Below are 23,513 nucleotides of genomic sequence, written 5' to 3' on the forward strand. Positions count from 1 at the left end.
TTGAACGTTATCGTATTTTACCGATTCGGTGGTGAACAGAGAAAATTTAATAGCGTTATGTCTCGCCACAACAAAACAGAGAAATAAAAATATTTTTGAATAAATGTATGGAAAATACAGGAACGTAGGTTTTTTTTTAAAAAGGCAGGCTACTTATCAAAGAAAAATAGGAAGGAAGTGCTTGGTTCAGTCCCATGACGTCAGATAGATTGGAGTTCTGTTTTATTTGTTTTTAGGTTTTTGGTTGCAAGGTGTTTAATTTTTGGTCAGAATAATGTGGCGAGAAGGATGGGAGCGAGCTGTACACAGGTGAGAGAACCCCGAGGAGGAAAATCATTAGGAGATAAAAGTTTTATCGAATTGGCTCATCACTGCATTCCAGGGCACTTCGAGGTCATGACGCACACTCCACTGGGCAGCGAGCACTAGTTGGATACAGTCGTGTGCGTTGCGCTAGTTTAATTGCACAATTGTTACAACATTACGTTAGATAGTTTCATTTGGCAGTTTATTTTTATCGCTACTGAAAAACAGTTTATCATTCTTAATTCCTCACACACTTATGAATTATTTTAACTGCTACTTCAGTTTCATTTGAGTTATTTCGAATGTGTTTTCGTCCCAATTTATTAAAATAAACAGCAAGATTTAGTCAATTTCCAAGAGCGGGTTATGTATAATATTTTATTTCTCCGGTGCATGTGGCTGTCTTGCTTTAAAATTCCTTCATTATTTCTATAGTACATGGTAATAAAGCGGCAGGACTGGTTCATTTACTTTATTTTTGGTGAAGGAATGATCTGTGCATTGGAAGTCTGCTCAACTTTGCTATTGGTAATACTACAATACTACATGTAGGGCAAGGGCTGACGGAAGTTATTTCCGTATTCGAAAGATATGAGAGGCAAGATTGTCCTTTCTGCTCGCATTGGTTTACTAACGGAAATGGCAGAAAATGTATCAAGGTTCGCATCCATTTTTGCGTGTGTTAGATTGTCTGGCGTTGTTATTTTGCGTATCTTCACACTTCCCTTGATGAACATTTGAAGTAGTGGAAGGATTCACAGGTTTATTAACAGACTGACAGACCGTGACGTGAATGCTCCTTCCATGGCTGTAACCGTCTTTACACCAGCTGATAGGGTGGTTAATCCTATATGGCAGCAGGGTTTTATGGGCTCCCACAACCCACATGATGAAAGGGGGTGGAAGGTCACCCCCACCCACCGGACAAACGTATTTCGCTGGATGTCAAGCCAGAGTTGAGAGCTGGAGCTCCAGTCTCCACTCACTGGGACTGTCTGGAGTGGAGTTCAAACCTTTCACCTTCTGACTCAGAAGCAGGAATGCTACCACTAATGCCAACACTCGCTACATTTTCTGGCATAACATCTGCTGAACATTGAAGTGCCTGGCCTCAGTTAAATGAGACGATGATGACAGGGACATCATACATCACATTTTCCGTCATCATTCCTTCTAAGTGTTTCCCCAGTGGGAGGAAGTAGTGAGAGGAATGGTTGATGTGTGTCAGTGCATGCCCTAGTACCTCCTTGTACTGGGTCAGTAGTTGGCCCTGCACAGTTATTGATGCAACTAACATATCATTTAAGTGGCTGGGTGTTATAGATGTGGAATTGCCCTGAGCGACAGCTCCATCATCCATACCAATACCTGCCATTTCCCTGCTACTGGACACTCCCTCACCTTGCCAGAGATCTGTATGGGAACAGACCTTTGGGCAATATGAGATTAAAGCCCTGCATGAGGCTGTCTTAATCTGATTGCCCAACAACATGAATACAGATGAGTCAGATTGCTGTATGTTGAAGATCAAGGTCTCCCAAGCACCATTCAAAATATTTGTGAGAGAAGCAAAGCCCGAGAGGACCTTGGGTAAGGGATGTTCTGCAGCAGAGGGTCCTGGAGTGTCACGCTTTCCACGGTGGTCTGCAGCTTGGTCAATTATGCAGCACTGCATAGATGTGGGTTGCTGACTCCTCCATTGGTGCTCCCAAACTGCACAGGCTGCAAGCCACACTCTCAAATCATTCAAGTGAAATGTTCATGGTGAGCTACCAAATCATGTTTGTTGACAGGGTCTGAGAGATCTGAATCCTTGCGTTCAGCAGCTGATTGAGCTCTCCAGTTGGCTACTTACCCTAATTTCACCATTGTAACTTAGTTTTGAGATGAGTCTGTTGCTTTATCAATAGAGCTGAAAGTTGTCTCAAGGTTTTTGTATTTACAAGGATCTTAGCTTTTTGAGTGCTGTTATGATTTTTTTTTAAATGTGAGGCTCTTAAGTGACTCACTGTTTTGTGCTTTAAAGACCAAATCTGGTATTGAAGTGATCTAATTATTGAGCTCAAATTTCATCCTCATTTTGCTCAGGAGATGCAACAACAACTTGCATTTATAAAGCACTTTTAACTTAGTAAAACGTCCCAAGGATCTTCACAGGAGCATTAACAAACAAAATTTGACAAGGAGATAATGCAAAGCCCACACCTAGTATACCCTAACCCCATCCTCACTTGAGATACATTCCAACATACTGGAAATTTCTAGGCAGCAGAAGAACCAACCTCGGCCTCAGTGGGGACTAGGGGCGGGGCTAATAGCGCCACTGGTCACGTGAGCTGTAGTGCGCGTCTGAGCTGGATCCTTGGAGCGTGCCTTGAATCTCGCGAGAGTCCTCAGGGGCCGATGCGGGTTTGGGAAGGGGGGGGGGGGGGGGTGGTCATGGTACATTCCAGAGTAGCTAAAAATGGCGTCGTTGGCAGCTGTGAGGGTGTTGCCAAGGCTTCCTGTTGCCGCTGCGGTTGCCTTTCACCGTGCACTGGCCACAACAGTGAGTGACAACGTAATAGACTTGCCAGCTAAGCACATTGAAGGACGAGAAAGTTGTACTTTGATCTGTTTATAAAGAGTACTATGTTAGTGACCTTCTTTCTTTAAGATGTGGAGATGCCGGTGATGGACTGGGGTTGACAATTGTAAACAATTTTACAACACCAAGTTATAGTCCAGCAATTTTATTTTAAATTCACAATTTAAAATAAAATTGCTGGACTATAACTTGGTGTTGTAAAATTGTTTACAATTCTTTCTTTAAAACGCTGATCCGAGGGCGTAAAAAGTGAGGGTATTTTGTTTACGTGTATCTCGTACAAAAAGTAATTTTTTTAACAGGCTCATGAGTTCTTAAAGGTGCAATGCGATATAATGTGTAAATTTATTTTAGATTGTTTTCTGGTACAGTAGGGTTACCACTGGCCCTGTTTTGGCCAATCCTAGATGTTTATGAAGACAATGTAGCAACAGTTTTGACTTTATGCTGTATTAACAGAGGTGGATCTGTTCTGAAGATGCAATACTAATAAAGATTTTGGTTCATTGGCCCAAAATACGTGTAGTTGTGCAGACCCTAGGGCTGGATTATTTTAAAATATAGTTTATTTTTGTTTAACTATATTTGATTTATAATTTTTAGATTTTTCATAATTAAAGTCAAAATTGCTAATCTACTCCTGAATTATGCCAAAATTATAGGCATTTCAACAATTATCAGAACTTTCACTAGATTTGATTCTTGTGCATTCTCTACCACACATTTGCAAGCCCTTGTGTTTACATTATCGAACATGTTTTTTTGTGCGCGCTTGTTCCTTGTTTTCCTTGCTGCATATTGCAAAAACCACTATGTAGACAGCACTGGCATCGAACCAAGGACATGTTGGTGTTCTAAGGTTAAAAAAATTGTTCACATCAGTAAATGTTTGTAGAGTGCATGGCTGTTTGGATAACATAGTTGGTTTTTATAGTGATGATTGCAGGGAGATCTTTGATACCATGGCTCTAGAAGTAATGCTAAAATCTTATAAGCAGCGAATAATATTGGAAGATATTGACAATTTTTCCTCCAACGCTATGCAGGCTAGTGTGGCTGTGGCACAATCTCTGCCTGAGCAAGTGAAAATCGTGGAAGTTGGACCCAGAGATGGACTACAGAATGAGAAGGTAATTCACAACGTGCCAAAACTTTACATTGAGAACAGAAACCGTTATCCAGTTTACCTCCTTCAAGAGTGGCTTTACTGACTACAAAGCTGTTAAATGAATTTAATTGTATCGCCACAATCTCCACAAAGGATGTGGTTGCCTAGTCAACAATTTTACTTAATGGTTTTTAAATTTTATTACACTTCTTTGGTTGCTTTCATGTGATTTTTCTTTTTTTCTGCACACAAACCTTATTTCTCAATTAACAAAGAGGATTTTAATTACAAAGTGTGCTATTCATGAGAAACCACACTTGGTGTGAAGAATTTGCTTTACAAAAATTGCCTGTCAATTTTTCAGTTGCAAATAAATTGCTTTTTTTTTTAACTTTAACAACAGAAATTGAATCCTGAAAAGGATAAAATTCACCTTTTGCTATAGACAAGGAGTTAATCAGGGTAATGGGGAAGAACTGCCACAGGGCAGAATTAATCCAATGCAGCAACAAAATAGAGGAAAGAAACAAGGAAAAATTGTAGAAGTACTTTCTAGTAACCATATACATTTTTTCAGCTACATTATAAATATAATTCTGACTAGAAATGGAATTCTGAAGTGGCAATCTCAACATCTTTGGTGCTCAGCGAGTTTATCCAGTGAGTAGCTGAGCCATTCAGACTAGAACAGAGTGGTGGCAGGGCCACTATAATTGGCCTTGGTTCCCCTTGGTAAGTGAAGGGAAAATTGCCCATAATTCTTGCTCCTGATCATTAGCTATTGACCCTCTCTTTGTACCTTTCTGCTCCATTTTGCTGGAAGTGTACACATGTGGAGGTTAGATGAGGACAAAATTAGATTCAGTTGCAATGCTCAATGCAGTCAAATGTCTAATAAAACTGATTGTCAAGGCTCACACATGAATAATAGACCCCAGCAAGGAGTCAATGCCTTTAGGAGGGCAGTGCAGAAAATCGGCAAGGAAAAGAAAAAATCTTTTTATCCCAAATTCTGGCAATGTTAGAGGAGATCAGGGAAATAAAACAGAACTACTATAATTTGAAACTTATAGTAAAACTTCAGTTATTTGTGATGCCCTGCTACATTTGTATGTTGCAAAGTATCTGCCTGCCGTAATGGATGAGGTCGTTGATTGAACTCCAAACGACTGTCACTTGAGGCTTGAGTCCACTCAACTCACAGTTGCGTTCTGCATCTAACTCCAATGAAAGCAGGCCTTTGGATAAAAGATGTTTAATTTCATTGGAATGAGGATGTGATATTCCATAAATTGGATGGCAAGACTCCTTTTTAGTATTATTGAGCTTTCTTTATTGTCTTGATACAGAAAGTGTAGTTTTTTTTGGCCTGATATTTTTATATAAAACATTAAATTATTATTGGACTCACAATTACAACAGCCTTACTAAGTGGGGAAAATACAGTGCAGATAATACCTGGTCATATTTCTGCCTAGTAAATATGCGCTTTGTCGGCTCTGCAGACCATATGTTGAAATTAAATTGACTTGATAACACAGCAGAATTCAGCATTTAAGTACAACAAGCAATGGAAAAGTCCTATGAAAAGTCTAATTGATATTGGGTCAGTTGTTAAAACGATACTTAATATTTGTTTTTGGATAGTTTGTGCCTGTCATTTTAGTACAGAATTTTCATTCTGCAAACTGCCTGCCTTGAAAATGTTTCTACTTGCAGGTCATTGTTCCGGCTGAAGTGAAAATTCAGTTAATTAACCTTCTCTCGCAGGCCGGATTGTCCGTCGTGGAAGCAACGAGCTTTGTCTCCCCAAAATGGGTCCCTCAGGTAAGCAGGTTAGAAATTGGAACTAGCCTTGAGAACAGCTATTGCAGTTTATATTTGTCAGACTTGAGTGTTAAGCAGTTTTTTGGACCCAAACTTCAAGCAATACAACCATGATGCAGGGTTCTATCACTGCACTGTTTTAAAGGTTATGTGAATTGATGGTATATTTACTGGGCAAATGAAAAGAGTACAGTGAAGAGGGTCAAAGTAAGTACTTTTTTGTTTGAGGGTGAGAATGCGTTTACTAATGCAGAAGTACGTACTGTGATTTGTTTTCCTCCCCCCATGCAGCGTCAAACTGATAAGAAAATTGGTAAATAAAAGTATTCAAAGGAGGTTGATAGCCTCAGTTTCCAAATCTAACTAAATATTAGTTTCTGAAAACATAAACTTTTAACATAAAACTGTTTCACACTGTGTAGTGATCTGCATTATGTAATTTGTTTCCCACATGTGGGCTCACGACTTTAACTATACATGGCAGATTGCTGTGTTGTATTCTCTAGGTATTGAGCCAGTGCAGTCCAGTGTCACAACACGTTGCTGCAGAACACAGTTTTTGGGTATATTTTCCTCCAGTTGCTAATGTAAATGAAACAGTTGGTGTGAAATATAAAATGGATTTCCTCATTTTATTTTTGCTCACATTAGTGCCTGGAGGAAAATATATCTGAATTCCCATTCTTAACCAGGGGAGCGGGAAGCATCAGGAAGGCTGAGGACATGGGTTGTTAGCACGCACCTCTTAGTGCCTGCTTACAGAATCATATTGATTTAAGTTCTATACTTGCCCTTTCAAGTGAAGAATAGTGTGTGGCACCTTTGGATCTAAAAGAAGGTGGGATAAAAGGAAAAGGAAGTGTTGTGTAGTTCATGAGTTCAAAAATGGGATGGAAAGGCACAATTTCACAGCAGTGAGTTCTTGTTTTTCCCCATGCCATCAGACAGAGACCCTTAAAGTCCTGGCACTGGTGATTTTTTTTTAAAAAGGAGGGGGGGTAGCATTATTGGTTAAAGAATTGTTTACAGTTGAGAAGGGATGATATGCTAAATGGATCATCAATCAAGGCCATATGGGTTGGGCCAAGAAATAAAAAAAAGGGGCAGTCACACTACCAGGAGTGTACTATAGACTCCTGAATAGCGAAAGGGAGATAGAAGAACAAATATGTAGGCAAATTTCTGAGGGCAGTAATAGTAGGGGACTTCAACTATCCTAACATCAACTGGAATTCAAACAGTGTGAGGGGCATAGAGGGTGCAAAATTCTTGATCTGTGTCCAGGAGAACTTTTTTAGCCAGTATGTGATAAGCCCAACAAAAGGGGATGTGATTCTAGATTTAGTCCTGGGAAATGAAGATGGGCAAGTGGGTGAAGTGACAGTGGGTGACCACGTTGGGAATAGTGACCACAATTCAGTTAGTTTTAGCATTATTATGGAAACGGACAGAGTTAAATCAGGAGTAAACGTTTTAAATTGGGGGAAGGCAAATTTTACAGAACTAAGAGGTGATTTGGCAGAAGTGGACTGGACACAACTACTTGAGGAGAAATCAGTGGCAAGCCAGTGGGAGGCACTAAAAAGTGAAATTCTGCGGGTATGATGCAGACATGTCCTCTCAGAGAAAAAGGGTGGCATGGCCAAATTTAGAGCCCCCTGGTTGTCTAGAAGTATATGGGGCAAGATACAGCAGAAATAGAAAGCTTATGACTGTCACAGAAAACTAAATACTGCAGAAAGCCTAGAGGAGCATAGAAAGTACAGGGATGACGTAAAAAAGGAAATAAGGAAAGCAAAGAGAGGGCATGAAAAAATATTAGCTAGTAAGATTAAAGAAAACCCAAAGATGTTTTATCAGTACATTAAGAACAAGAGGATAGCTAAGGAAAGGTGAGACCTATCAGTGATGATCAGGGTAACTTGTGTGTAGAAGCAGAGGATGTGGGTAGGGTTTTAAATGAATATTTTGTCTCCGTATTCACAAGGGAAAGGGATGATTCGGATATAGTAATTAAAGAGGAGAGGTGTGAAATATTGGATAAGGTAAACATAACGAGAGAGGAAGTACTAGAAAGACTGGAATCCTTGAAAGTTGATAAGTCACCAGGGCTGGATGGATTGTTTCCTAGGCTATTGAAGGAAGCCAGGGAGGAAATAGCGGATGCTCTGAGGATCATTTTCCAATCCTCACTAGATACAGGGGAGGTACCAGAGAACTGGAAGACTGCAAATGTAGTACCATTGTTTTAAAAAGGGTATGAGGGAAAGGCCGAACAATTATAGGCCAGTCAGTCTTACCTCAGTGGTGGGCAAACTATTAGTTTATCCTATCTCTCAGTATTGATTCTGTCACTTGGAAAGACATGGTTTAATCAGGGATAGTCAGCATGGATTTGTTCAGGGAAGGTCATGCCTTACAAATCTGATTGAATTCTTTGAGGAAGTGACAAGGAGGATTGATGAGGGTAGTGCAGTGGATGTTGTCTACATGGATTTTAGTAAGGCATTTGACAAGGTCCCACTTGGCAGACTGGTCAGAAAGGTAAAAGCCCATAGGATACAGGGAAATGTGGCGAATTGGATCCAAAATTGACTCAGTAACAGGAAACAAAGGGTAAAAGTGGATGGATGTCTTTGCAATAGAAATCCGTTTCCAGTGGTGTGCCACAGGGCTCAGTGTTGGGTCCCTTGCTGTTTGTGGTATATATTAATGATATGGACTTGAATGTAGGGGGCATGATTGGCAAATTGCAGACAACACAAAAATTGGCCATGTACTTGATAGTGAAGAGGATAGCTGTAGACTCCAAGAAGATATCAATGGGTTGGTGGAGTGGGCGGAAAAGTGGCAAATGGAGTTCAACCCGGAGAAGTGTGAGGTAATGCACTTGGGGAGGGCAAACAGTAAAAGGAAATACACAGTAAACAGGAATATATTTAGAGGGGTAGAGGAAGTGAGAGACCTTGGAGTGCATGTGCACAGGTCCCTGAAGGTGGCAGTAGAGGTAGATAAGACTGTGAAGAAGGCATACGGAATGCTCTCCATTATTAGCCGAGGTATAGAATACAAAAGCAGGGTTGTAATGATGGAACTGTATAAAACGCTGGTAAGGCCATAGCTGGAGTATTGTGCGCAGTTCTGGTCACTACATTACAGGAAGGACGTAATTGCTCTGGAGAGAATGCAGAGAAAATTTACAAGAATGTTGCTAGGGCTCGAAAATTGCAGCTACGAGGAGAGATTGGATAGGATGGGGTTGTTTTCCTTGGAGCAGACGAGGCTGAGGGGAGACTTGATTGAGGTGTACAAAATTGAGGGGCTCAGATAGAGTAGACAAGAAGTACCTGTTTTCCCCAGCAGAGAGATCAAGAACTAGAGGACATAGATTTAAGCTGATTGGTGGAAGGATTAGAGGGGTCATGAGGAAAACCTTTTTTACCCAGAGGGTGGTGGTTGTATGGATTTCGCTGCCGGAATTGGTGGTAGAAGCAGGGACCCTCAACTCTTTTAAAAAGTACCTGAACCTGCACCTAAAGTGCTGTAAGCTGCAGGGCTACGGACCGGGTGCTAGAAGGTGGGATTAGAATGGGCACCTGGTTGTTCTTCGAGCCGGCGCAGACACGATGGGCCGAATGTCCTCCTTCTGTGCTGTGTCTTTTCTATGGCTCTTCACCGGGAGGGAAATTCAGAGGATTTGGGTTGATCCCACGGCAACTCCCATGTACCTGCTAGGGCTGGCTTAAATGCAACATTGCCAGAAGCCAGGAAAGCTGTTGCCGGCCAATCCTTTGAATTGAGAATGGTAAAGTGGGGGGGAGCAAAAAGAGGGGAAAATAACTTGTTTTGCCCAATCTTTTAAAAATGTGCCAGTTTAATGATCTTTAGTGAGCCAAGTCACTGTCTAGTTCTTTTAAAAACAGAAGCTCCATGCTGTAGAAATAACCCTCCGAGATCTCTGCACTCCTCCAATTCGGGCCTCTTGCGCATCTCCAATTTTCAACACTCCACCACTGGTGGCCGGGGCCTCGGCTGGCTCGGCCCTAAGTCTGGAATTCCCTTCCTAAACCTCCCTGCTTCTCTCCTCCTTTTGCAACGCTCCTTAAAACCTACCTCTTTGACCGAGCTTTTGGTCACCTGTCCTAATATCACCTTATGTGGTTGTGTCAAATTTTGTTTGATAACGCTCCTGTAAAGTGCTTTGGGATGTTTTAGTAAGTTAAAGGTGCTGTATAAATGCAAGTTGTTATACTGATTACCTTGTGATTTTTGCTACATCATTTTACTATGGAAATGGCACTTCATGGTGTCCTTAATGCTGTATTGGGAATTCTGAAAGATCATGATCTATGTAAGTGACTACTCTTGTATTTAACTATTCCATGTGTTAGGAATGAAACCATTGCCTTTTTCCTGTATAGATGGCTGATCAGAAGGAAGTGATGCAAGGAATCCAAAAATATCTAAATGTGAGCTACCCAGTGCTGACTCCAAACCTGAAAGGGTTTGAGACTGCGGTAAGTGTCTATTTCAAGACCTGCACTTTCCCTTTGTTCACTTAATGGAACAAAATCTTTTTCATTGACTCCATTGTTAAGGGAATTTTACGTCACAAGTATGGTCTAAGGCCTTTGTTTTACTGAAACAATTACAAGATTAGTTTTTTTAAAGTAACTTCATAAACCCTTTTTTAAGTCAAATTAAAATGTTAGTGTCGTACTATATTAAATACACAATGGGATTGATTGATATTTTGAATCCTGATTCTGGAATGGCAATCCTGTCAAGCACAAACTATTTTTAAAAGAAAAGTTATTTAAAAAGTTGTGAAAAAAAACTGCAAATGCTAGAAATATGAAGTTTTTTTAAAAAAAATGCACAACAGGTCCATCAATACACATAGAGAAAGACAAGTTTACATTTCAGCTATAACCCTTCACAGCTCATTGTAAGAGTTCTGATATGGCTAGTGGGTAAATGCATCACCATATAGTACTGACTTCAGACAAGAAAGGCTTTGGATTTGATCCCTGGTCTGTATTGAGTTAACTAATCTCTCCAGGGGCAGCGGTGAACTTTTTTTTTAAGTCTAGGAATGTTTAAAAAATCGCTTTCAACTCTGATTATCCAATAATCTGCAAACTTTGTCATTTTAGCTTTAAAAGAATACTTCAGGGTGTTTAAGGTCTTGTGCTCAAGTATTCATCTAAGCATTACATTCTATATCTAATGCTCAAAACATTTGAGTGGAGTGAAGCATTGCATTGCTTTAAGTGGCAGCAGGAGGTTCTGGGTGTCAAATACAAACAAAAAATGGGAGGTTGTGTGCCTCAGTTGGGGTAGTGCCACTGTGTTTATATAAAGTTCACCTGTATTTTTAAAAATCAGGTTTTTTTTAAGAGGAATATTTGAGGATAAAGTTGCTTGTGACAGTCTGCTTTTCACTAACGTTCAAATTTTTCTTTAACCTTGATTCAGATTGGCCCATTGATTTTAATTAGCAGATAATTCCTCTGATCTATTGGACCAATTGTTAAGATGTTTATGTTTTACATAGTCATACAAAGTATTCATATCTCTTATCAGTGTCCTGTAAATGAAGATATGTATTTTGTGAAGTCACTCCTTTTAATTGGATTTATGCATTAAGTATTATCTACTTTGTTGGGAAAAATTAAGATCTGAAAGTTTTCTGATCTTGATACTTAATTGGATAAAAACACAATATGGGCTGAATTTGCAATACAGTATCAAGAACTTTTCCAGTTTGACAGATATTTGAACTGTTCAGAAGCTGTGCTTGCTAAGAGTAGTTAACCTATTACATTCTAATTGCATTTGTTATATTTGTACTTTTTTAGTATTTTCTGTTTGTCGTGCTTCATTTGGTTGTGATTAAAGCTGTTTGTAATTTTGACCTGTATTTTGGTCTGTCTGGTAATTTCCAGAAATTACAAGAAAATTTGGTAGAGTAGCACAGGACTGCACTAAATTCAGTAATTGGTTTACTGTAAATGACATTATACTTAGCCCCTCGAGTATACCATGGACAGAGTACGGGGAAGGTGCAGTTTTCAGATCAGTAAGAACTGCTGTTGGACCACTGAAGGCAAACGTGGTGTTAAACTGTGATGTCATTGTAAAACCTTTTTCTAGAGAATTCCTGGAATATAAATATCTATTAATTTTTAATTCACTCAGGATACCTATAATATTTCTCTGTTTATGTAAAAGCTTTTTAAAATGTTGGCGTGTCCAGGATCTGTTCTAAAAATGGAAAATGCTGGAAATACATAGTCTGAAAAAAACAAAGGATAGGTTAATATTTTAGGTTGGAAACTGGAAGATAAGCTCCCTTGCAGGATTGAATAAAAAGGGGACAAGAAGAAAAAAACAGGTAAAAATAGAGTTAGGTACATTGACCCCTGTCACAGTCAGTTAACAGAATTTGGTATTATTGTAATCCCCTAGTTTTCCTCATTTTAGATTAGCATATATGCCTAATTTTCTTTATAATAGAACTCCCTGTTGACTTCTGGCTCATTTATAATGACCCCTGGTGGCCTAATCTGGGATCGGGAGTTTGGTCTGCAGTGTCCCATTTTATTCTATCTTTTTTGTCATGAGGAACATAACACACTGTTTTTCACAGCTCAAAGCAGGTGCAAGAGAGGTAGCCATCTTTGGAGCTGCCTCAGAAATGTTCAGCAAAAGAAATATTAACTGTTCCATTGACGAGAGCCTACAGCGATTTGAAGAGGTGATGAAAGCAGCAAAGGGTGCAAGCATTCCAGTCCGCGGGTATGATTGCAAATCTTTCACAATTTTATGTTCCAAAACATCTTTCTCCACTATTTTCTATTGAAGACAACTTTAACTTCCTCTCATGCAAAACATAAATAATCTTAATCAAAAATATAATGAAATTAAAAGTCAAAGCAGTTCTTTAGCTTTCACGTGATTAACCCAAAACAGGAAATGAAATTACCTGTGTATTGCAACTTTAAAGAACAAAATAAAATGGCAATTAAAATGCTATCAATAAAAAAAACTGTTTGTGGCACTGACGATAAATGACTAGTAGTTGCTCTGTAATTGATTTTATCCTTCTGCTAGTTTTCTCCCCTTTCACCCTTCCTCTCCTTAAGACATTGATTAATGTTGCAGTTTAGTTCTACAGATGGTGGTGTTCATTGGAGTGACATTTTTTTCCACGTGTGCGCATAAACAGAGTGTTGGCAGGCTATTTGACCCTGTAAGACACTGCAGCTGAGCCAAATCTTGTATGTACTTAATGCCCACACATCCATATTTGCCAGCATAGGTCATAGATAGCAATAAGAACGAGACTAGCTGACTTCCCTACACCTTCCCAAATCAGGGTTAACAAGCCAATTGTGTCCATATTGTTGCCCTGGCTGAGATTAGCAACTCTACCAAAGCCAAAGGCCGAACCTAGGACCTTCCTGATGCACAATCCATAAACTCCAACTTGTACAAAACACAGCCGCACTTATTCTGTCCTGCACTATGTCTGTCTCTCACCAATTACTCCTGGGTTGCTGACATACATTGGTTCCCTGTCCCCAATATAATAAATGTGAAATCCTATTCCTCGTGGTTAAATCTCTTCATAGTCTCACCACCCCACCCCCCCAACCCAGCAATCTCTTCCAGCCCTGTATCCCCTGCTGAATACCACGTTATTTTGATTCCTGCCTTCTGTGCATTACTTCCCCTTTTCCCCACCATTGAAGGCAGATCCTTCAGCCACCTTGGTCCTATAATTCTGGAACTCCCTCCATAAACCCCTCCACCCCTCCAACTTTAAAAATCTGCTTGTTCAACCAAGCTTGGTTTGTCTCCCTTTCTGGCTTGGTGTCTGTTTACTTATGCCTATTTGTGTAGCATCTTGGGACATTTCTTTATATTAAAGCGTGCATGCGTGTGCTCACTCCGGAGACATGAGGTAATGCATTTGAGGAGGATACTGAGTGGTGTGCAGGGCCTTGGAGCGCATGTCCACAGATCCCTGTAGATAAGGTGGTTACGAAGGCATACAGGATACGTTCTTATATTAGCCGAGGCACAGAATATAAAAGCAGGGAGGTTATGCTGGAACTGTACACAACATTGGTTAGGCCACAGCTTGAGTACTGTGTACAGTTCTAGTCACCACATTACAGGAAAGATGTGATTGCACTAGAGAGGGTACAGAGGAGATTTACGAGGATGTTGCCAGGACTGGAGAATTTTAGCTGAGGAAACATTGGATAGGCTCGGGTTGTTTTCTTTGGAACAAAGGAGGCTGAGGGGAGATTTAATTGAGGTACATAAAATTATGATGGGACTAGATAGAGTGGATCGGGAGGAACTATTTCCTTTAGCAGAGGGGTCAGTGACCGGGAGCATAGATTTAAAGTGATTGGTAGAAGGATTAGAGGGGAGCTGAGGAGAATTTTTTCACCCAGAGGGTGGTGGGGGTCTAGAACTCACACTACCTGAAAGGGTGGTAGTGACAGAAACCCTCAACTCATTTAAAAAGTACTTGGATGTGCACTTGAAGTGCCATAACCTATAGAGCTATGGACCAAGTGCTGGAAAGTGGGATTAAGCTCGATAGCTCTTTTTCATCTGGCACGGACGCCATGGGCCGAATGGCCGCCTTCTGTGCCGTAACTTTATGATTCTAAGTTGTTGTAGGCCTCTACTATGTCACGTGGTGCATTTGCCTACCGCATCATGGGAGCTGCAAATTACTAATTTGTTTTCTGGAATGTTTTAGCTGCTGTTAAATGTATCAGAAGTACTTAACTGCAATAGATGAAAATTTGAATCCATTACTTGAGAATGTACCAGCAAAATTGTTGAGCTCTTTTTTGTTAAAAGTTTTTATTTTCCTGAAGTGAAGTCATAATTTTCTTACTCAAATGTATATTAATGAGTTGCATTCACAGTACCAGGGCTCTAAGATTCTGATCAGGGTCTTCCCAAAATATTACTGTATAGCTTGAAACATCCAATGGATTAAAATAGAGAACAATCTTTTGAAATTGATAACCTGGTTTCTTTGCAACAGCTTCTCCAGAAACTCAAAATATGTTGAAACTGCAAGCCTCAATTTTTTTTTAAGAACTTGGGCTACACATTCTTCCAAAAGATTTTATACATACAATTTTTTTTTAAACAATTGCCAATTTGGGGATTTTAATCCCAGCAGTCTCAGGGTACCTAGCTATTTTTCCAGAGGTTGGTGATAAAGTTGTCGTACTGTTGAACTCAATTGAACAGAAATCACTTTCTCATCCTGCACGGTCTGTCACTGCAGAGCTTTCATTTAGAAAACTTTCACCGAGAGAGGACTGAAGCAGCCTGCAATCCCTGCCCTGACAGAAATATACAACTGCAATGTGCAGTATTAAGGCGGAGAAGCTGGGAAGAAAGGGAGTACAAAGAGTCAGGAACATTGAGGGACTGGATGAGATTTTTAAAACGTGTACGAATCAGTGCATGTAACTAGTTTGTATATTGCGATCAACTGTATTTGGTACTGTACTTACTGTTTGCCACGAGGGAACTGGTAGCCTTGTAAATATTACACAATCATGCTTGCATTACTAGAAGTAAAACGAGTTTCAACACAATTTGACATTTACAGCAAGAAAACTGTTAACGTAGCTAGTGATTGGGCACATCTAGGTAACGTGAAACAAACACTCTGCGCTCACAACAAAGAAGTAAAGTTTGTTAGCAGATTAAAACATGCAGCTGTGTTCTGATCAATTACAGATCGGACTTTAGTTTAGGGTTTCATGGATAGTTGTAGTTAGTAACTATCCTGCCTAGTTCTGGATAGAGGAGGCAAATAGAGAGGCTGTTCACTTTAAACAGCTTTATTTCTAGATTGAGAATCCATTACATTAACTTCATGTTTTGTACTGTTTCAGATATGTGTCCTGTGTGCTTGGCTGTCCTTATGAAGGGAAAGTTTCCCCTGTTAAAGTTGCAGAGGCAAGTATGGTGGGGGAGAGGAACATAAACTAGAATTTACTGAAACACTTTTCTTGCACTATAAGACTGTTGGACATTTTTATTAATAAAACACTATATAAAATGGATGCTAAGTTATGAAAGTCAACTATATTTTAAACATAAAAGCAGATATGATATTCTATCTTCTCTAATTTAGTGATATTCTGCACTAAAGTTGTATGACACTGAATATTAAAATGCATTGCAGAATTAGCAGAACTGATGAAAAGTTACCACTAAAGATTGGTGTCGACCTGGCAACTTACTATGCTTTTTGCAGGTGGCCAAGAAGCTTTATTCCATGGGTTGTTATGAAATATCCCTGGGGGATACCATTGGTGTAGGAACACCAGGCAGCATGCGAGAAATGCTGACCGCTGTAATCAAGGAGGTTCCAGTCAGTGCACTAGCTGTACACTGTCATGATACATATGGCCAGGCTCTTGTCAACATCTTTGCAGCATTACAGGCAAGTGATTTTTAAATTAAAGCTTTGAGTGGACTTTTTTTTACTTCGCAGCTGAGTTTTAGTAAAATTGCTTTGATAAACTGAGTTTCAACAGATTACAAGTGACTAATTTCAAAGTTGCAATACTAACTTGAATGTAGCTTCTCCTTGTACAGTTTGAGCTACAGGACATACAGCATGTCAGCTGTAGCTTCTGCTGCACCCAGTTACATGACCACAGGCATACACTGATTCAATAAAATATCTGGCTTACAGCACCATGATTATTTAGGATTTTTCTGACATATTAAATATACTTCCAGTTAAAGCCCTGTAAAGTTGTTTCAACACTTATACAGCAAAATTCTTAATTTGCACTGGGTGCTGTTTTTAAGCAGTACAGAACTGAGCAGTTAAAGGAAAGGCAGCTTTAATTATCAATTTCTCTTTCCCATCTCTCCATTTGATCAGCATAATTTTCTTAAGATAAACACTGGCCACTTCACATCCATTAATGGTAAGTCTTTGAGATCCACGAGGTGCTTTTTACCATTTAGGTGTTGATGCTAGCTAAGACATTAGTGATTTTGATGAACAAAAAGTCTGAATCAGTTGTATTGACAGCCCCTCACCCTGGAAAAACAGGAGAGATGGGCAGAACTTATTACTTTATACCTAGGAATAAATACTTTTTTTTAAAAAAAAGTCAAAGAATTTAAATCTTTGACACAGCTACAATGTTTTTTTAGAAAAACCACCGAACTTTTTTTGGAATTGTACTACTGGAAAATGCTGGGGGAGAAGTATCGAAATACAGAAAAGGTTGTGAAATGCCTCTTTTTATCATTGCTTTAAAACAAAACTGCAGAATTTGTGCAAAAATTGAATAACACTAAATTAGCTGATACAAAAAATAAATTGAAACTTAAGGACATCCTAGTGGTATAAGGTGCCCTGAGCTCTGATGCCAAGGGGTGATAAGGCATGGGTTCTCCTCCCCATAATCAGGTGTCTATTTTCAGGCAGCCTGGCAGGTCAAGCAGATTGAGGGTGTGGTTTTCCTGTGACTTCTAGTGACTGCCACAAAAACGGCATGGGAAGAAGCAGCTGAGTAACCGGTTTGACTGACTTCCGATTTGAAATTTAGTAGCCCAGCTAATCTTTTTATTAGCATGGAAGCACAGGGCTACACAGTAATTCAAACCCCACGAGTAATGCAGCTTTTAATATTCAGAAAGTGTGCTGCTGAGCTGGAGTTTTCCACCTGTTTTTCAGATGGGAATCTGTACAGTGGACTCATCAGTGTCTGGCTTGGGCGGCTGTCCTTACGCACAAGGTGCATCTGGCAATGTGGCGACTGAGGATGTAGTGTACATGTTGAATGGGCTGGGAATTCACACAGTAAGTATGCCTTTTAGGGAAACATTTTGTGTTCATTTTTAGCTTTTGAGGTGGTTCTCAGTTTGACAGCATGTACATAAATGTCAATCAAAGAATATTTGACCTGGTAAACTTTTTGTATTGAAAGTCCAATTCTTCTCAAGTGATGGCAAACTGTCATGGAAGGATTCTTTTAATTTACATATCTTCCTCTGCAAGCCTCTTGCCACAAATTAGGCTTTTTAGCTGATTAGTGTCTGCAATGTCATTCCTTGCACTGCTGTGAGGAAGTGCATTTCTTGAAGTTATATATTATAGGATGAGATTTGTTATCACATTCCCCTAACTTCTCCCACTATCCTGTAGCTAATTGTGCCTGTAGTTGTAGCATTCAGGTGCTGAAATTTTAAAAATGAAGTCTCTTACCATTTGAGTCAGGAAGGTGAAATGAATGCTATTGAGTGCTGATCAGAGGAGCTGGGTTGAAGCTTGACAGGGCAATAGCTAATAAACACAATTGAAATAAGAGCCTAGAAATTGCTGTCTGTGTGCTATTTAGGGGTTAACTGAGTTTTGGAAAGAATTTACTCCTGCTGATTTATACATGATACAAAGTGGGTCAGCCAATGAAAAGGGAGCAGCAATAATTCTTCAAATTAATTGTGAACTGCAGTTAGGTGGCATTTAACCAGCTGGAGTAGTGCTCGGAAGGCAAAGCCAATTGTTGACTCAACCAAATTATTGTAGAATTGGGCATTACTGAGTGAGGAAAATTAGTTTGACAGGCCAGTAACTGTAAACATTCTGCAAGAACTCGAGTGCATTGGTTGGAGCAAGACTGAAGATTACATTGCAGTTTTCCATGTGTCCTCAATTTTGTATGACTATACACACGAGTCTAAGTATAAATATTGTCAATTCTTTTCTATATTTCAGTTCTAAACTATTGTATTTTAGTCCAAATGCTATTTACACAGCAGAATGTTCATTTCCTGTGTTTGAGCACAGTGTGATGCCATAAAACTTTTCTATCAAAGTAACCTTAGTTGACCTTCAATGACCAGAAAAACTCTTCAATTGGTTCTAATTAGCAGCTTTTTAAATTTTGGAATACAGCATATGAGTAATTTGTGACATGACGTGGTAAGTGTAGCATGCTTAGGAGGGGAAAAGGAGATTTGGACCTATGGTTCCCAAAGCTCTCCATTGCTGGGGGTTTCCTTACCTCATGAATGGGTCTGTTGTAGACTGATTGATTGCTATGATTAGTCAGCAACTCCATTATCATTGTATCATGCGACTCCTAGGTTGGTAGAAGGCAAACTAGATGGACCTTGGTCTTTTTTTGTTTAACATTATGACTGAATACAACTTTTTCACTTTTTAGGGAGTGGATCTGCACAAGTTATTGGAGGCTGGTGCATATATCTGCAAGGCCCTAAACAGGAAATCCAGCTCCAAAGTCGCTCAGGCATCTTGCAAATTGTAATAATCAGCAAACTTAATATACACAGAGACTGGATGGACAAACAAATAAGTACTGTGAAAATTCTCCAGCCTACAACTTCCACCTTCTCCAGCACTATTTAAAGCCAGTTATTGTCTGTTATCTTATTTTGATCTTGTGTTTCTAAGTCTGAATCACATTCAAAAGAGCTAATGCATTGACTTTTTCCAGAAGTGTCACCATTAATCAAGAGGAGCAAGTAGGATTTTCAACAACTGTCTTATTGCCCTTTGAGTGCTAATGGACCCTTTTCAAAATATACAAATATTTTCTTATGTAATCCCTGAAAAATGAGGTTCTGTAAAAATTATGAAGAATGGTATAAATTAAAGAAATAGAAAAACAAAGAACTTTTCTTCACTTTTTTTTAGGTTCTCTTCCCATTCCACCTGAACAAAAATAATTAATGTTTTGTTTTAGGGTGGAAATGGAACTGCATTCCCAAAAGATTGTTTGGGAGTAAAGATTTTGCTTTTTGTTGGAGACAACACTTGGCCTGTTTCCTTGTTATTTCTATGTGACCCTGGGCTAGATTCTGAAAAGTGTATTTTTTTTTTTGGTACTTGTTCCCTTTTTAAAGAGAAGGTAACCCTTGTTGCAGGCATTATCTATCAATTGCAGGTGCTTGTTCTCAAATACGTCCCTCGTAGGTTCCTAGTGTTACAGGCCTCACTGAGCCCATTCACTTCCTGCAATTAAGGTGGTGAGCAACCTCTCTGGCTTCTGCAAAGGCTGTCCTGAGCTAGCTGTTTCATGTCAGGTGTAAAGTTATAAGAAAATCTGCACACCATGTTGGGGGATCTAAAGATTCTGAGGGTATAGACACAGGTATGATCAAGTGTGTGGTTCCCATTCATTTTCTTATGCTGATCCAAAATTAACATTTGTGCATAAAGCAGTTCTGTATTTTAAGAGTTGGCTCTAGTTTTTTATTATTATGAATGAGAACTAAAGCAAATCTCTGCAAATATACTATATTAATAGTTATATTTGACTAATAGCATATTAATTTAACTGATTAGCCATACAAAAAAGCATTTTGCAAATTGCAGAAATGATTAATAGGAATTTATTTTAAAAGTCTGTATTAATAGCTTTGCACGATCAGTTATTCTGATATGATTTATACAGAACCTGTTCTTCTGTAGCCTGAAGTGGAAAGTAAACCCAATGGCACTAATTCATGTGATTCAGTCACAGGAGCCTGCTGTGGCAAACCAGAAAAACATTGGCATGTGAATTGACCATTTTCCAGGACAGATGAAATTGTCCAGTTTAAAGTGCCTCATTATTGTTGCTGTAACATTTTTGCTATTGATTTGATTTGTTACAAGACATGATAGTGCAGATTCACTGCCTTAAAAAGCTAAACCATGAACATCCCAATGGCTTCTAACTGTGATGCTATAATTCAGTTTCACAATCGTCTATTGTAAAGAAAGTTTTAAAGCTGGGACGAGTAATCCAGAAAATGTAAATTCATATCCCACCTTGGCAGTTTTCAAATTTGAATTCAGTTAAAATCATTTTATTTCTGGAAATAAAAACCTGGTATCTTTTTTAAAAAAAATGATCATCAAGCGATCCGATTGTCATAAAAACAAATGTCATTTAGGGAAGAAAACCTCCCATCTTTATCTGGTCTGGCCAATATGTGACTGCAGTCCCACACCAATGTGGTTGACTCTTACCTGCCCTCTGAAGTGGCTTAGCAAGCCACTCAGTTGTATCAAGCCCCTATAAAAGAATACTATGTTTACTGCAGCGGTTCAAGAAGGCAGCACACCACTGCTTTCTCTGGGCAACTAGGGATGAGCAATAAATGGCGGTCCTGCCAGCACATCCGTAGCCTGAGAATGAACTAAAAAAAATTGTATTTTTTAAAAACTGCTCAGTAACTGTTATGATTTCCAAAGGGAATAATCTTGACCCTATAATCTTAAGTCCTTTTCCCAACACCTTTATTTAATAATGCTATATTTTGTACCTCTTATGAAATAATCAGTTTTAAAAGACCCAAGAAAATAAGGTACAACAACTAAAGACTGAGCCCTTAACTAGGGAAGCAACATTTATTTGGAATAAATGAGAAAACATTTACATTTCCTTTATATATTGTGTATAAAAACTTCGTTTCATGTTTTTTAAAAACATGAATAGATTGCCTAAGCTACAAGTAATTTTTTTAAATTGCGTTGTGCAAGATTCCCTTTTAAGTAACTGAATTGTTTTGCTGTCAGGAACATTTGTTTTAAATGTCAGGTTTCTAACTGCAGCTGTCTGTAACTGTAAACTGGTTAGATTGTTGTGTATATATCTTGATGTCTGTGAACTACAGCTCAAATTAGCTAATTAAAGATTTGTATTTAAATTTGTATTTTTTTTTGTATTAACTATATGTATGTAAGACCTATCGCATTGCACCTTTGAAAGTGTCGCACGTCTGTTGGACAAAAATTGATTAAGTCTTCATTTCAGTCAATCTGTTTAAGTCACAAATTAAATTTCCAGTTGACTAAATGTGAACAAATCAAAAAAAAAGTTTGATTTTCGGTAACTTAATAAGGAACGAGTGAGCAGAAAACTGAACAGTGAAATTGTTCACTTTTTTGAAGTTGTATTTGCTCTACAAACACCTTTAACTCCTCCTGATTGGCAGCATTCATGTTGATCATTTACCTGAGAACATAAGAACATAAGAAATTGGAGCAGGAGTAGGCCAATCGGCCCCTCGAGCCTGCTCCGCCATTCAATAAGATCATGGCTGATCTGATCCCAACCACAAATCTAAAGAACACAAGAAGTCGGAGCAGGACCCGGCCACATAGCCCCTGGGCCCTCTCCGCCACCCACAGGGCATTGACCGATCCGAACTCAGCTTCATGTCCAATTTCCTGCCCGCTCCCCATAACCCCTAAGGAAGGAGGAAGTCTCCGAAAGCTTGTGAATTTAAAATAAAATTGCTGGACTATAACTTGGTGTTGTAAAATTGTTTACAATTGTCAACCCCAGTCCATCACCGGCATCTCCACATTTAAATTGTGGGGGTAGGACAAGGAGATACTGGTCCAGACTAGTAAAAAGCAACTTTAAGACTGATATCAGGAAATATTTCTTCACGCAGAGACTGATAAACACTTGTAATGGACTTCCACAGAGCGTCATGGAAGTTAAAACTCTAGTCATTTAAAAAAGACAGTGAAGTGGGCTTAAAAATGCAAAAACAAACATTCTTTTTTGATCCAGAGCTTTGGGATTTTACTTAAATGAAATTAGGTTTGGCCACCTGGTCCCCTGCAGCTGCTCCGACCCATTCCCCCATCTAAAAGAAATCTTCATAAACACTTCCGTTCTGGTGCCTCTTATTCCCTGCCTCTTGTCGGAACCGACTGCCATATCTGGTGCGGCACCTTAACCGTGCTTCCCGGTCAGTGTACGGTCAGGAAGGCGAATGGTATATTGGCCTTCATTGCAAGAGGATGTGAGTACAGGAGCAGGGACATCTTACTGCAGTTATACAGAGCCTTGAGACCACATCTGGAGTATTGTGTGCAGTTTTGATCTCCTTATCTGAGGAAGGATGTCCTTGCCACAGAGGGAGTGCAACAAAGGTTTACCAGACTGATTCCTGGGATGGCAGGACTGATGTATGAGGAGAGATTGGGTCGACCAGGCCTATATTCACGAGAGTTTAGAAGAATGAAAGGTGATCTCATCGAAACATATAAAATTCTAACAGGACTAGATGCAGGGAGGATGTTCCCAATGGCTGGGGAGTCCAGAACCAGGGGTCAGAGTCTCAGGATATAGGGTATGCCATTTAGAACAGATGAGGAGAAATGTTTTCACTGAGGGTGGTGAACCTGTGGAATTCTCTACCACGGAAGGCAGTGGAGGCCAAATCATTAAATATATTCAAGAAGGAGATAGATATATTTCTTAATGCTAAAGGGATCAATGGATAGGGGGGAAAAGCGCGAACAGGGTACTGAGTTAGACGATCAGCCATTAAGGCATATGGGCCAAAGGCAGGTATATGGAGCTAGATCACAGATCAGCCATGATCTTATCAAATGGCAGAGTAGGTATGAGGGGCTGAATGACCTACTCCTGTTCTTATGTTCCTATCATTTTGAATGGCGGAGCAGGCCCGAAGAGCCGAATGGCCTACTCTTGCTCCTATTTTCTATGTTTCTATGTACCGATGCTAAACCTATAGTGTAAGTGCACTCTTAAACAAGTTGTTAGCAAGGGAGCAGCGGCGCCTGTTATTTAAATGAAAAGATCCGCTCTTTCTGCTTAATTCTGGTGCTTTTGG

At 39.4% G+C, this 23,513-nt stretch overlaps 1 protein-coding gene across 2 annotated transcripts; it reads left to right on the plus strand.

Moving 5' to 3' along the window:
• The first annotated feature begins 208 nt into the window (after positions 1–208).
• On the plus strand, positions 209–21,566 carry LOC137342554 (hydroxymethylglutaryl-CoA lyase, mitochondrial-like). Of its 2 annotated transcripts, none has more exons than XM_068006515.1 (9): positions 209–309; positions 3,940–4,023; positions 5,721–5,828; positions 10,250–10,345; positions 12,481–12,629; positions 15,776–15,839; positions 16,141–16,329; positions 17,584–17,709; positions 19,076–21,566. In XM_068006515.1, exons 1-9 carry the CDS (start codon positions 289–291, stop codon positions 19,175–19,177), a joined length of 939 nt encoding a protein of 312 aa, XP_067862616.1. In that variant the 5' UTR covers positions 209–288; the 3' UTR covers positions 19,178–21,566. The 2 variants fall into 2 exon arrangements, with proteins under 2 accessions (XP_067862616.1, XP_067862615.1); XM_068006514.1 differs by lacking the exon at positions 209–309 and adding an exon at positions 2,735–2,854.
• The last annotated feature ends 1,947 nt before the right edge of the window (positions 21,567–23,513 follow it).

Source organism: Heptranchias perlo, chromosome 26, assembly GCF_035084215.1.
Source record: "Heptranchias perlo isolate sHepPer1 chromosome 26, sHepPer1.hap1, whole genome shotgun sequence".
In the NCBI taxonomy this organism is placed as follows: domain Eukaryota; kingdom Metazoa; phylum Chordata; class Chondrichthyes; order Hexanchiformes; family Hexanchidae; genus Heptranchias; species Heptranchias perlo.

Coding starts and splice junctions, on each gene's coding strand:
- LOC137342554 (XM_068006514.1), top strand. CDS start 2,771: ATGGCGTCGTTGGCAGCTGTGAGGGTGTTGCCAAGGCTTCCTGTTGCC. Junction 4,024..5,720: donor ATGGACTACAGAATGAGAAG/GTAATTCACAAC, acceptor TTCTACTTGCAG/GTCATTGTTCCGGCTGAAGT. Junction 17,710..19,075: donor ATGGGCTGGGAATTCACACA/GTAAGTATGCCT, acceptor TTCACTTTTTAG/GGAGTGGATCTGCACAAGTT.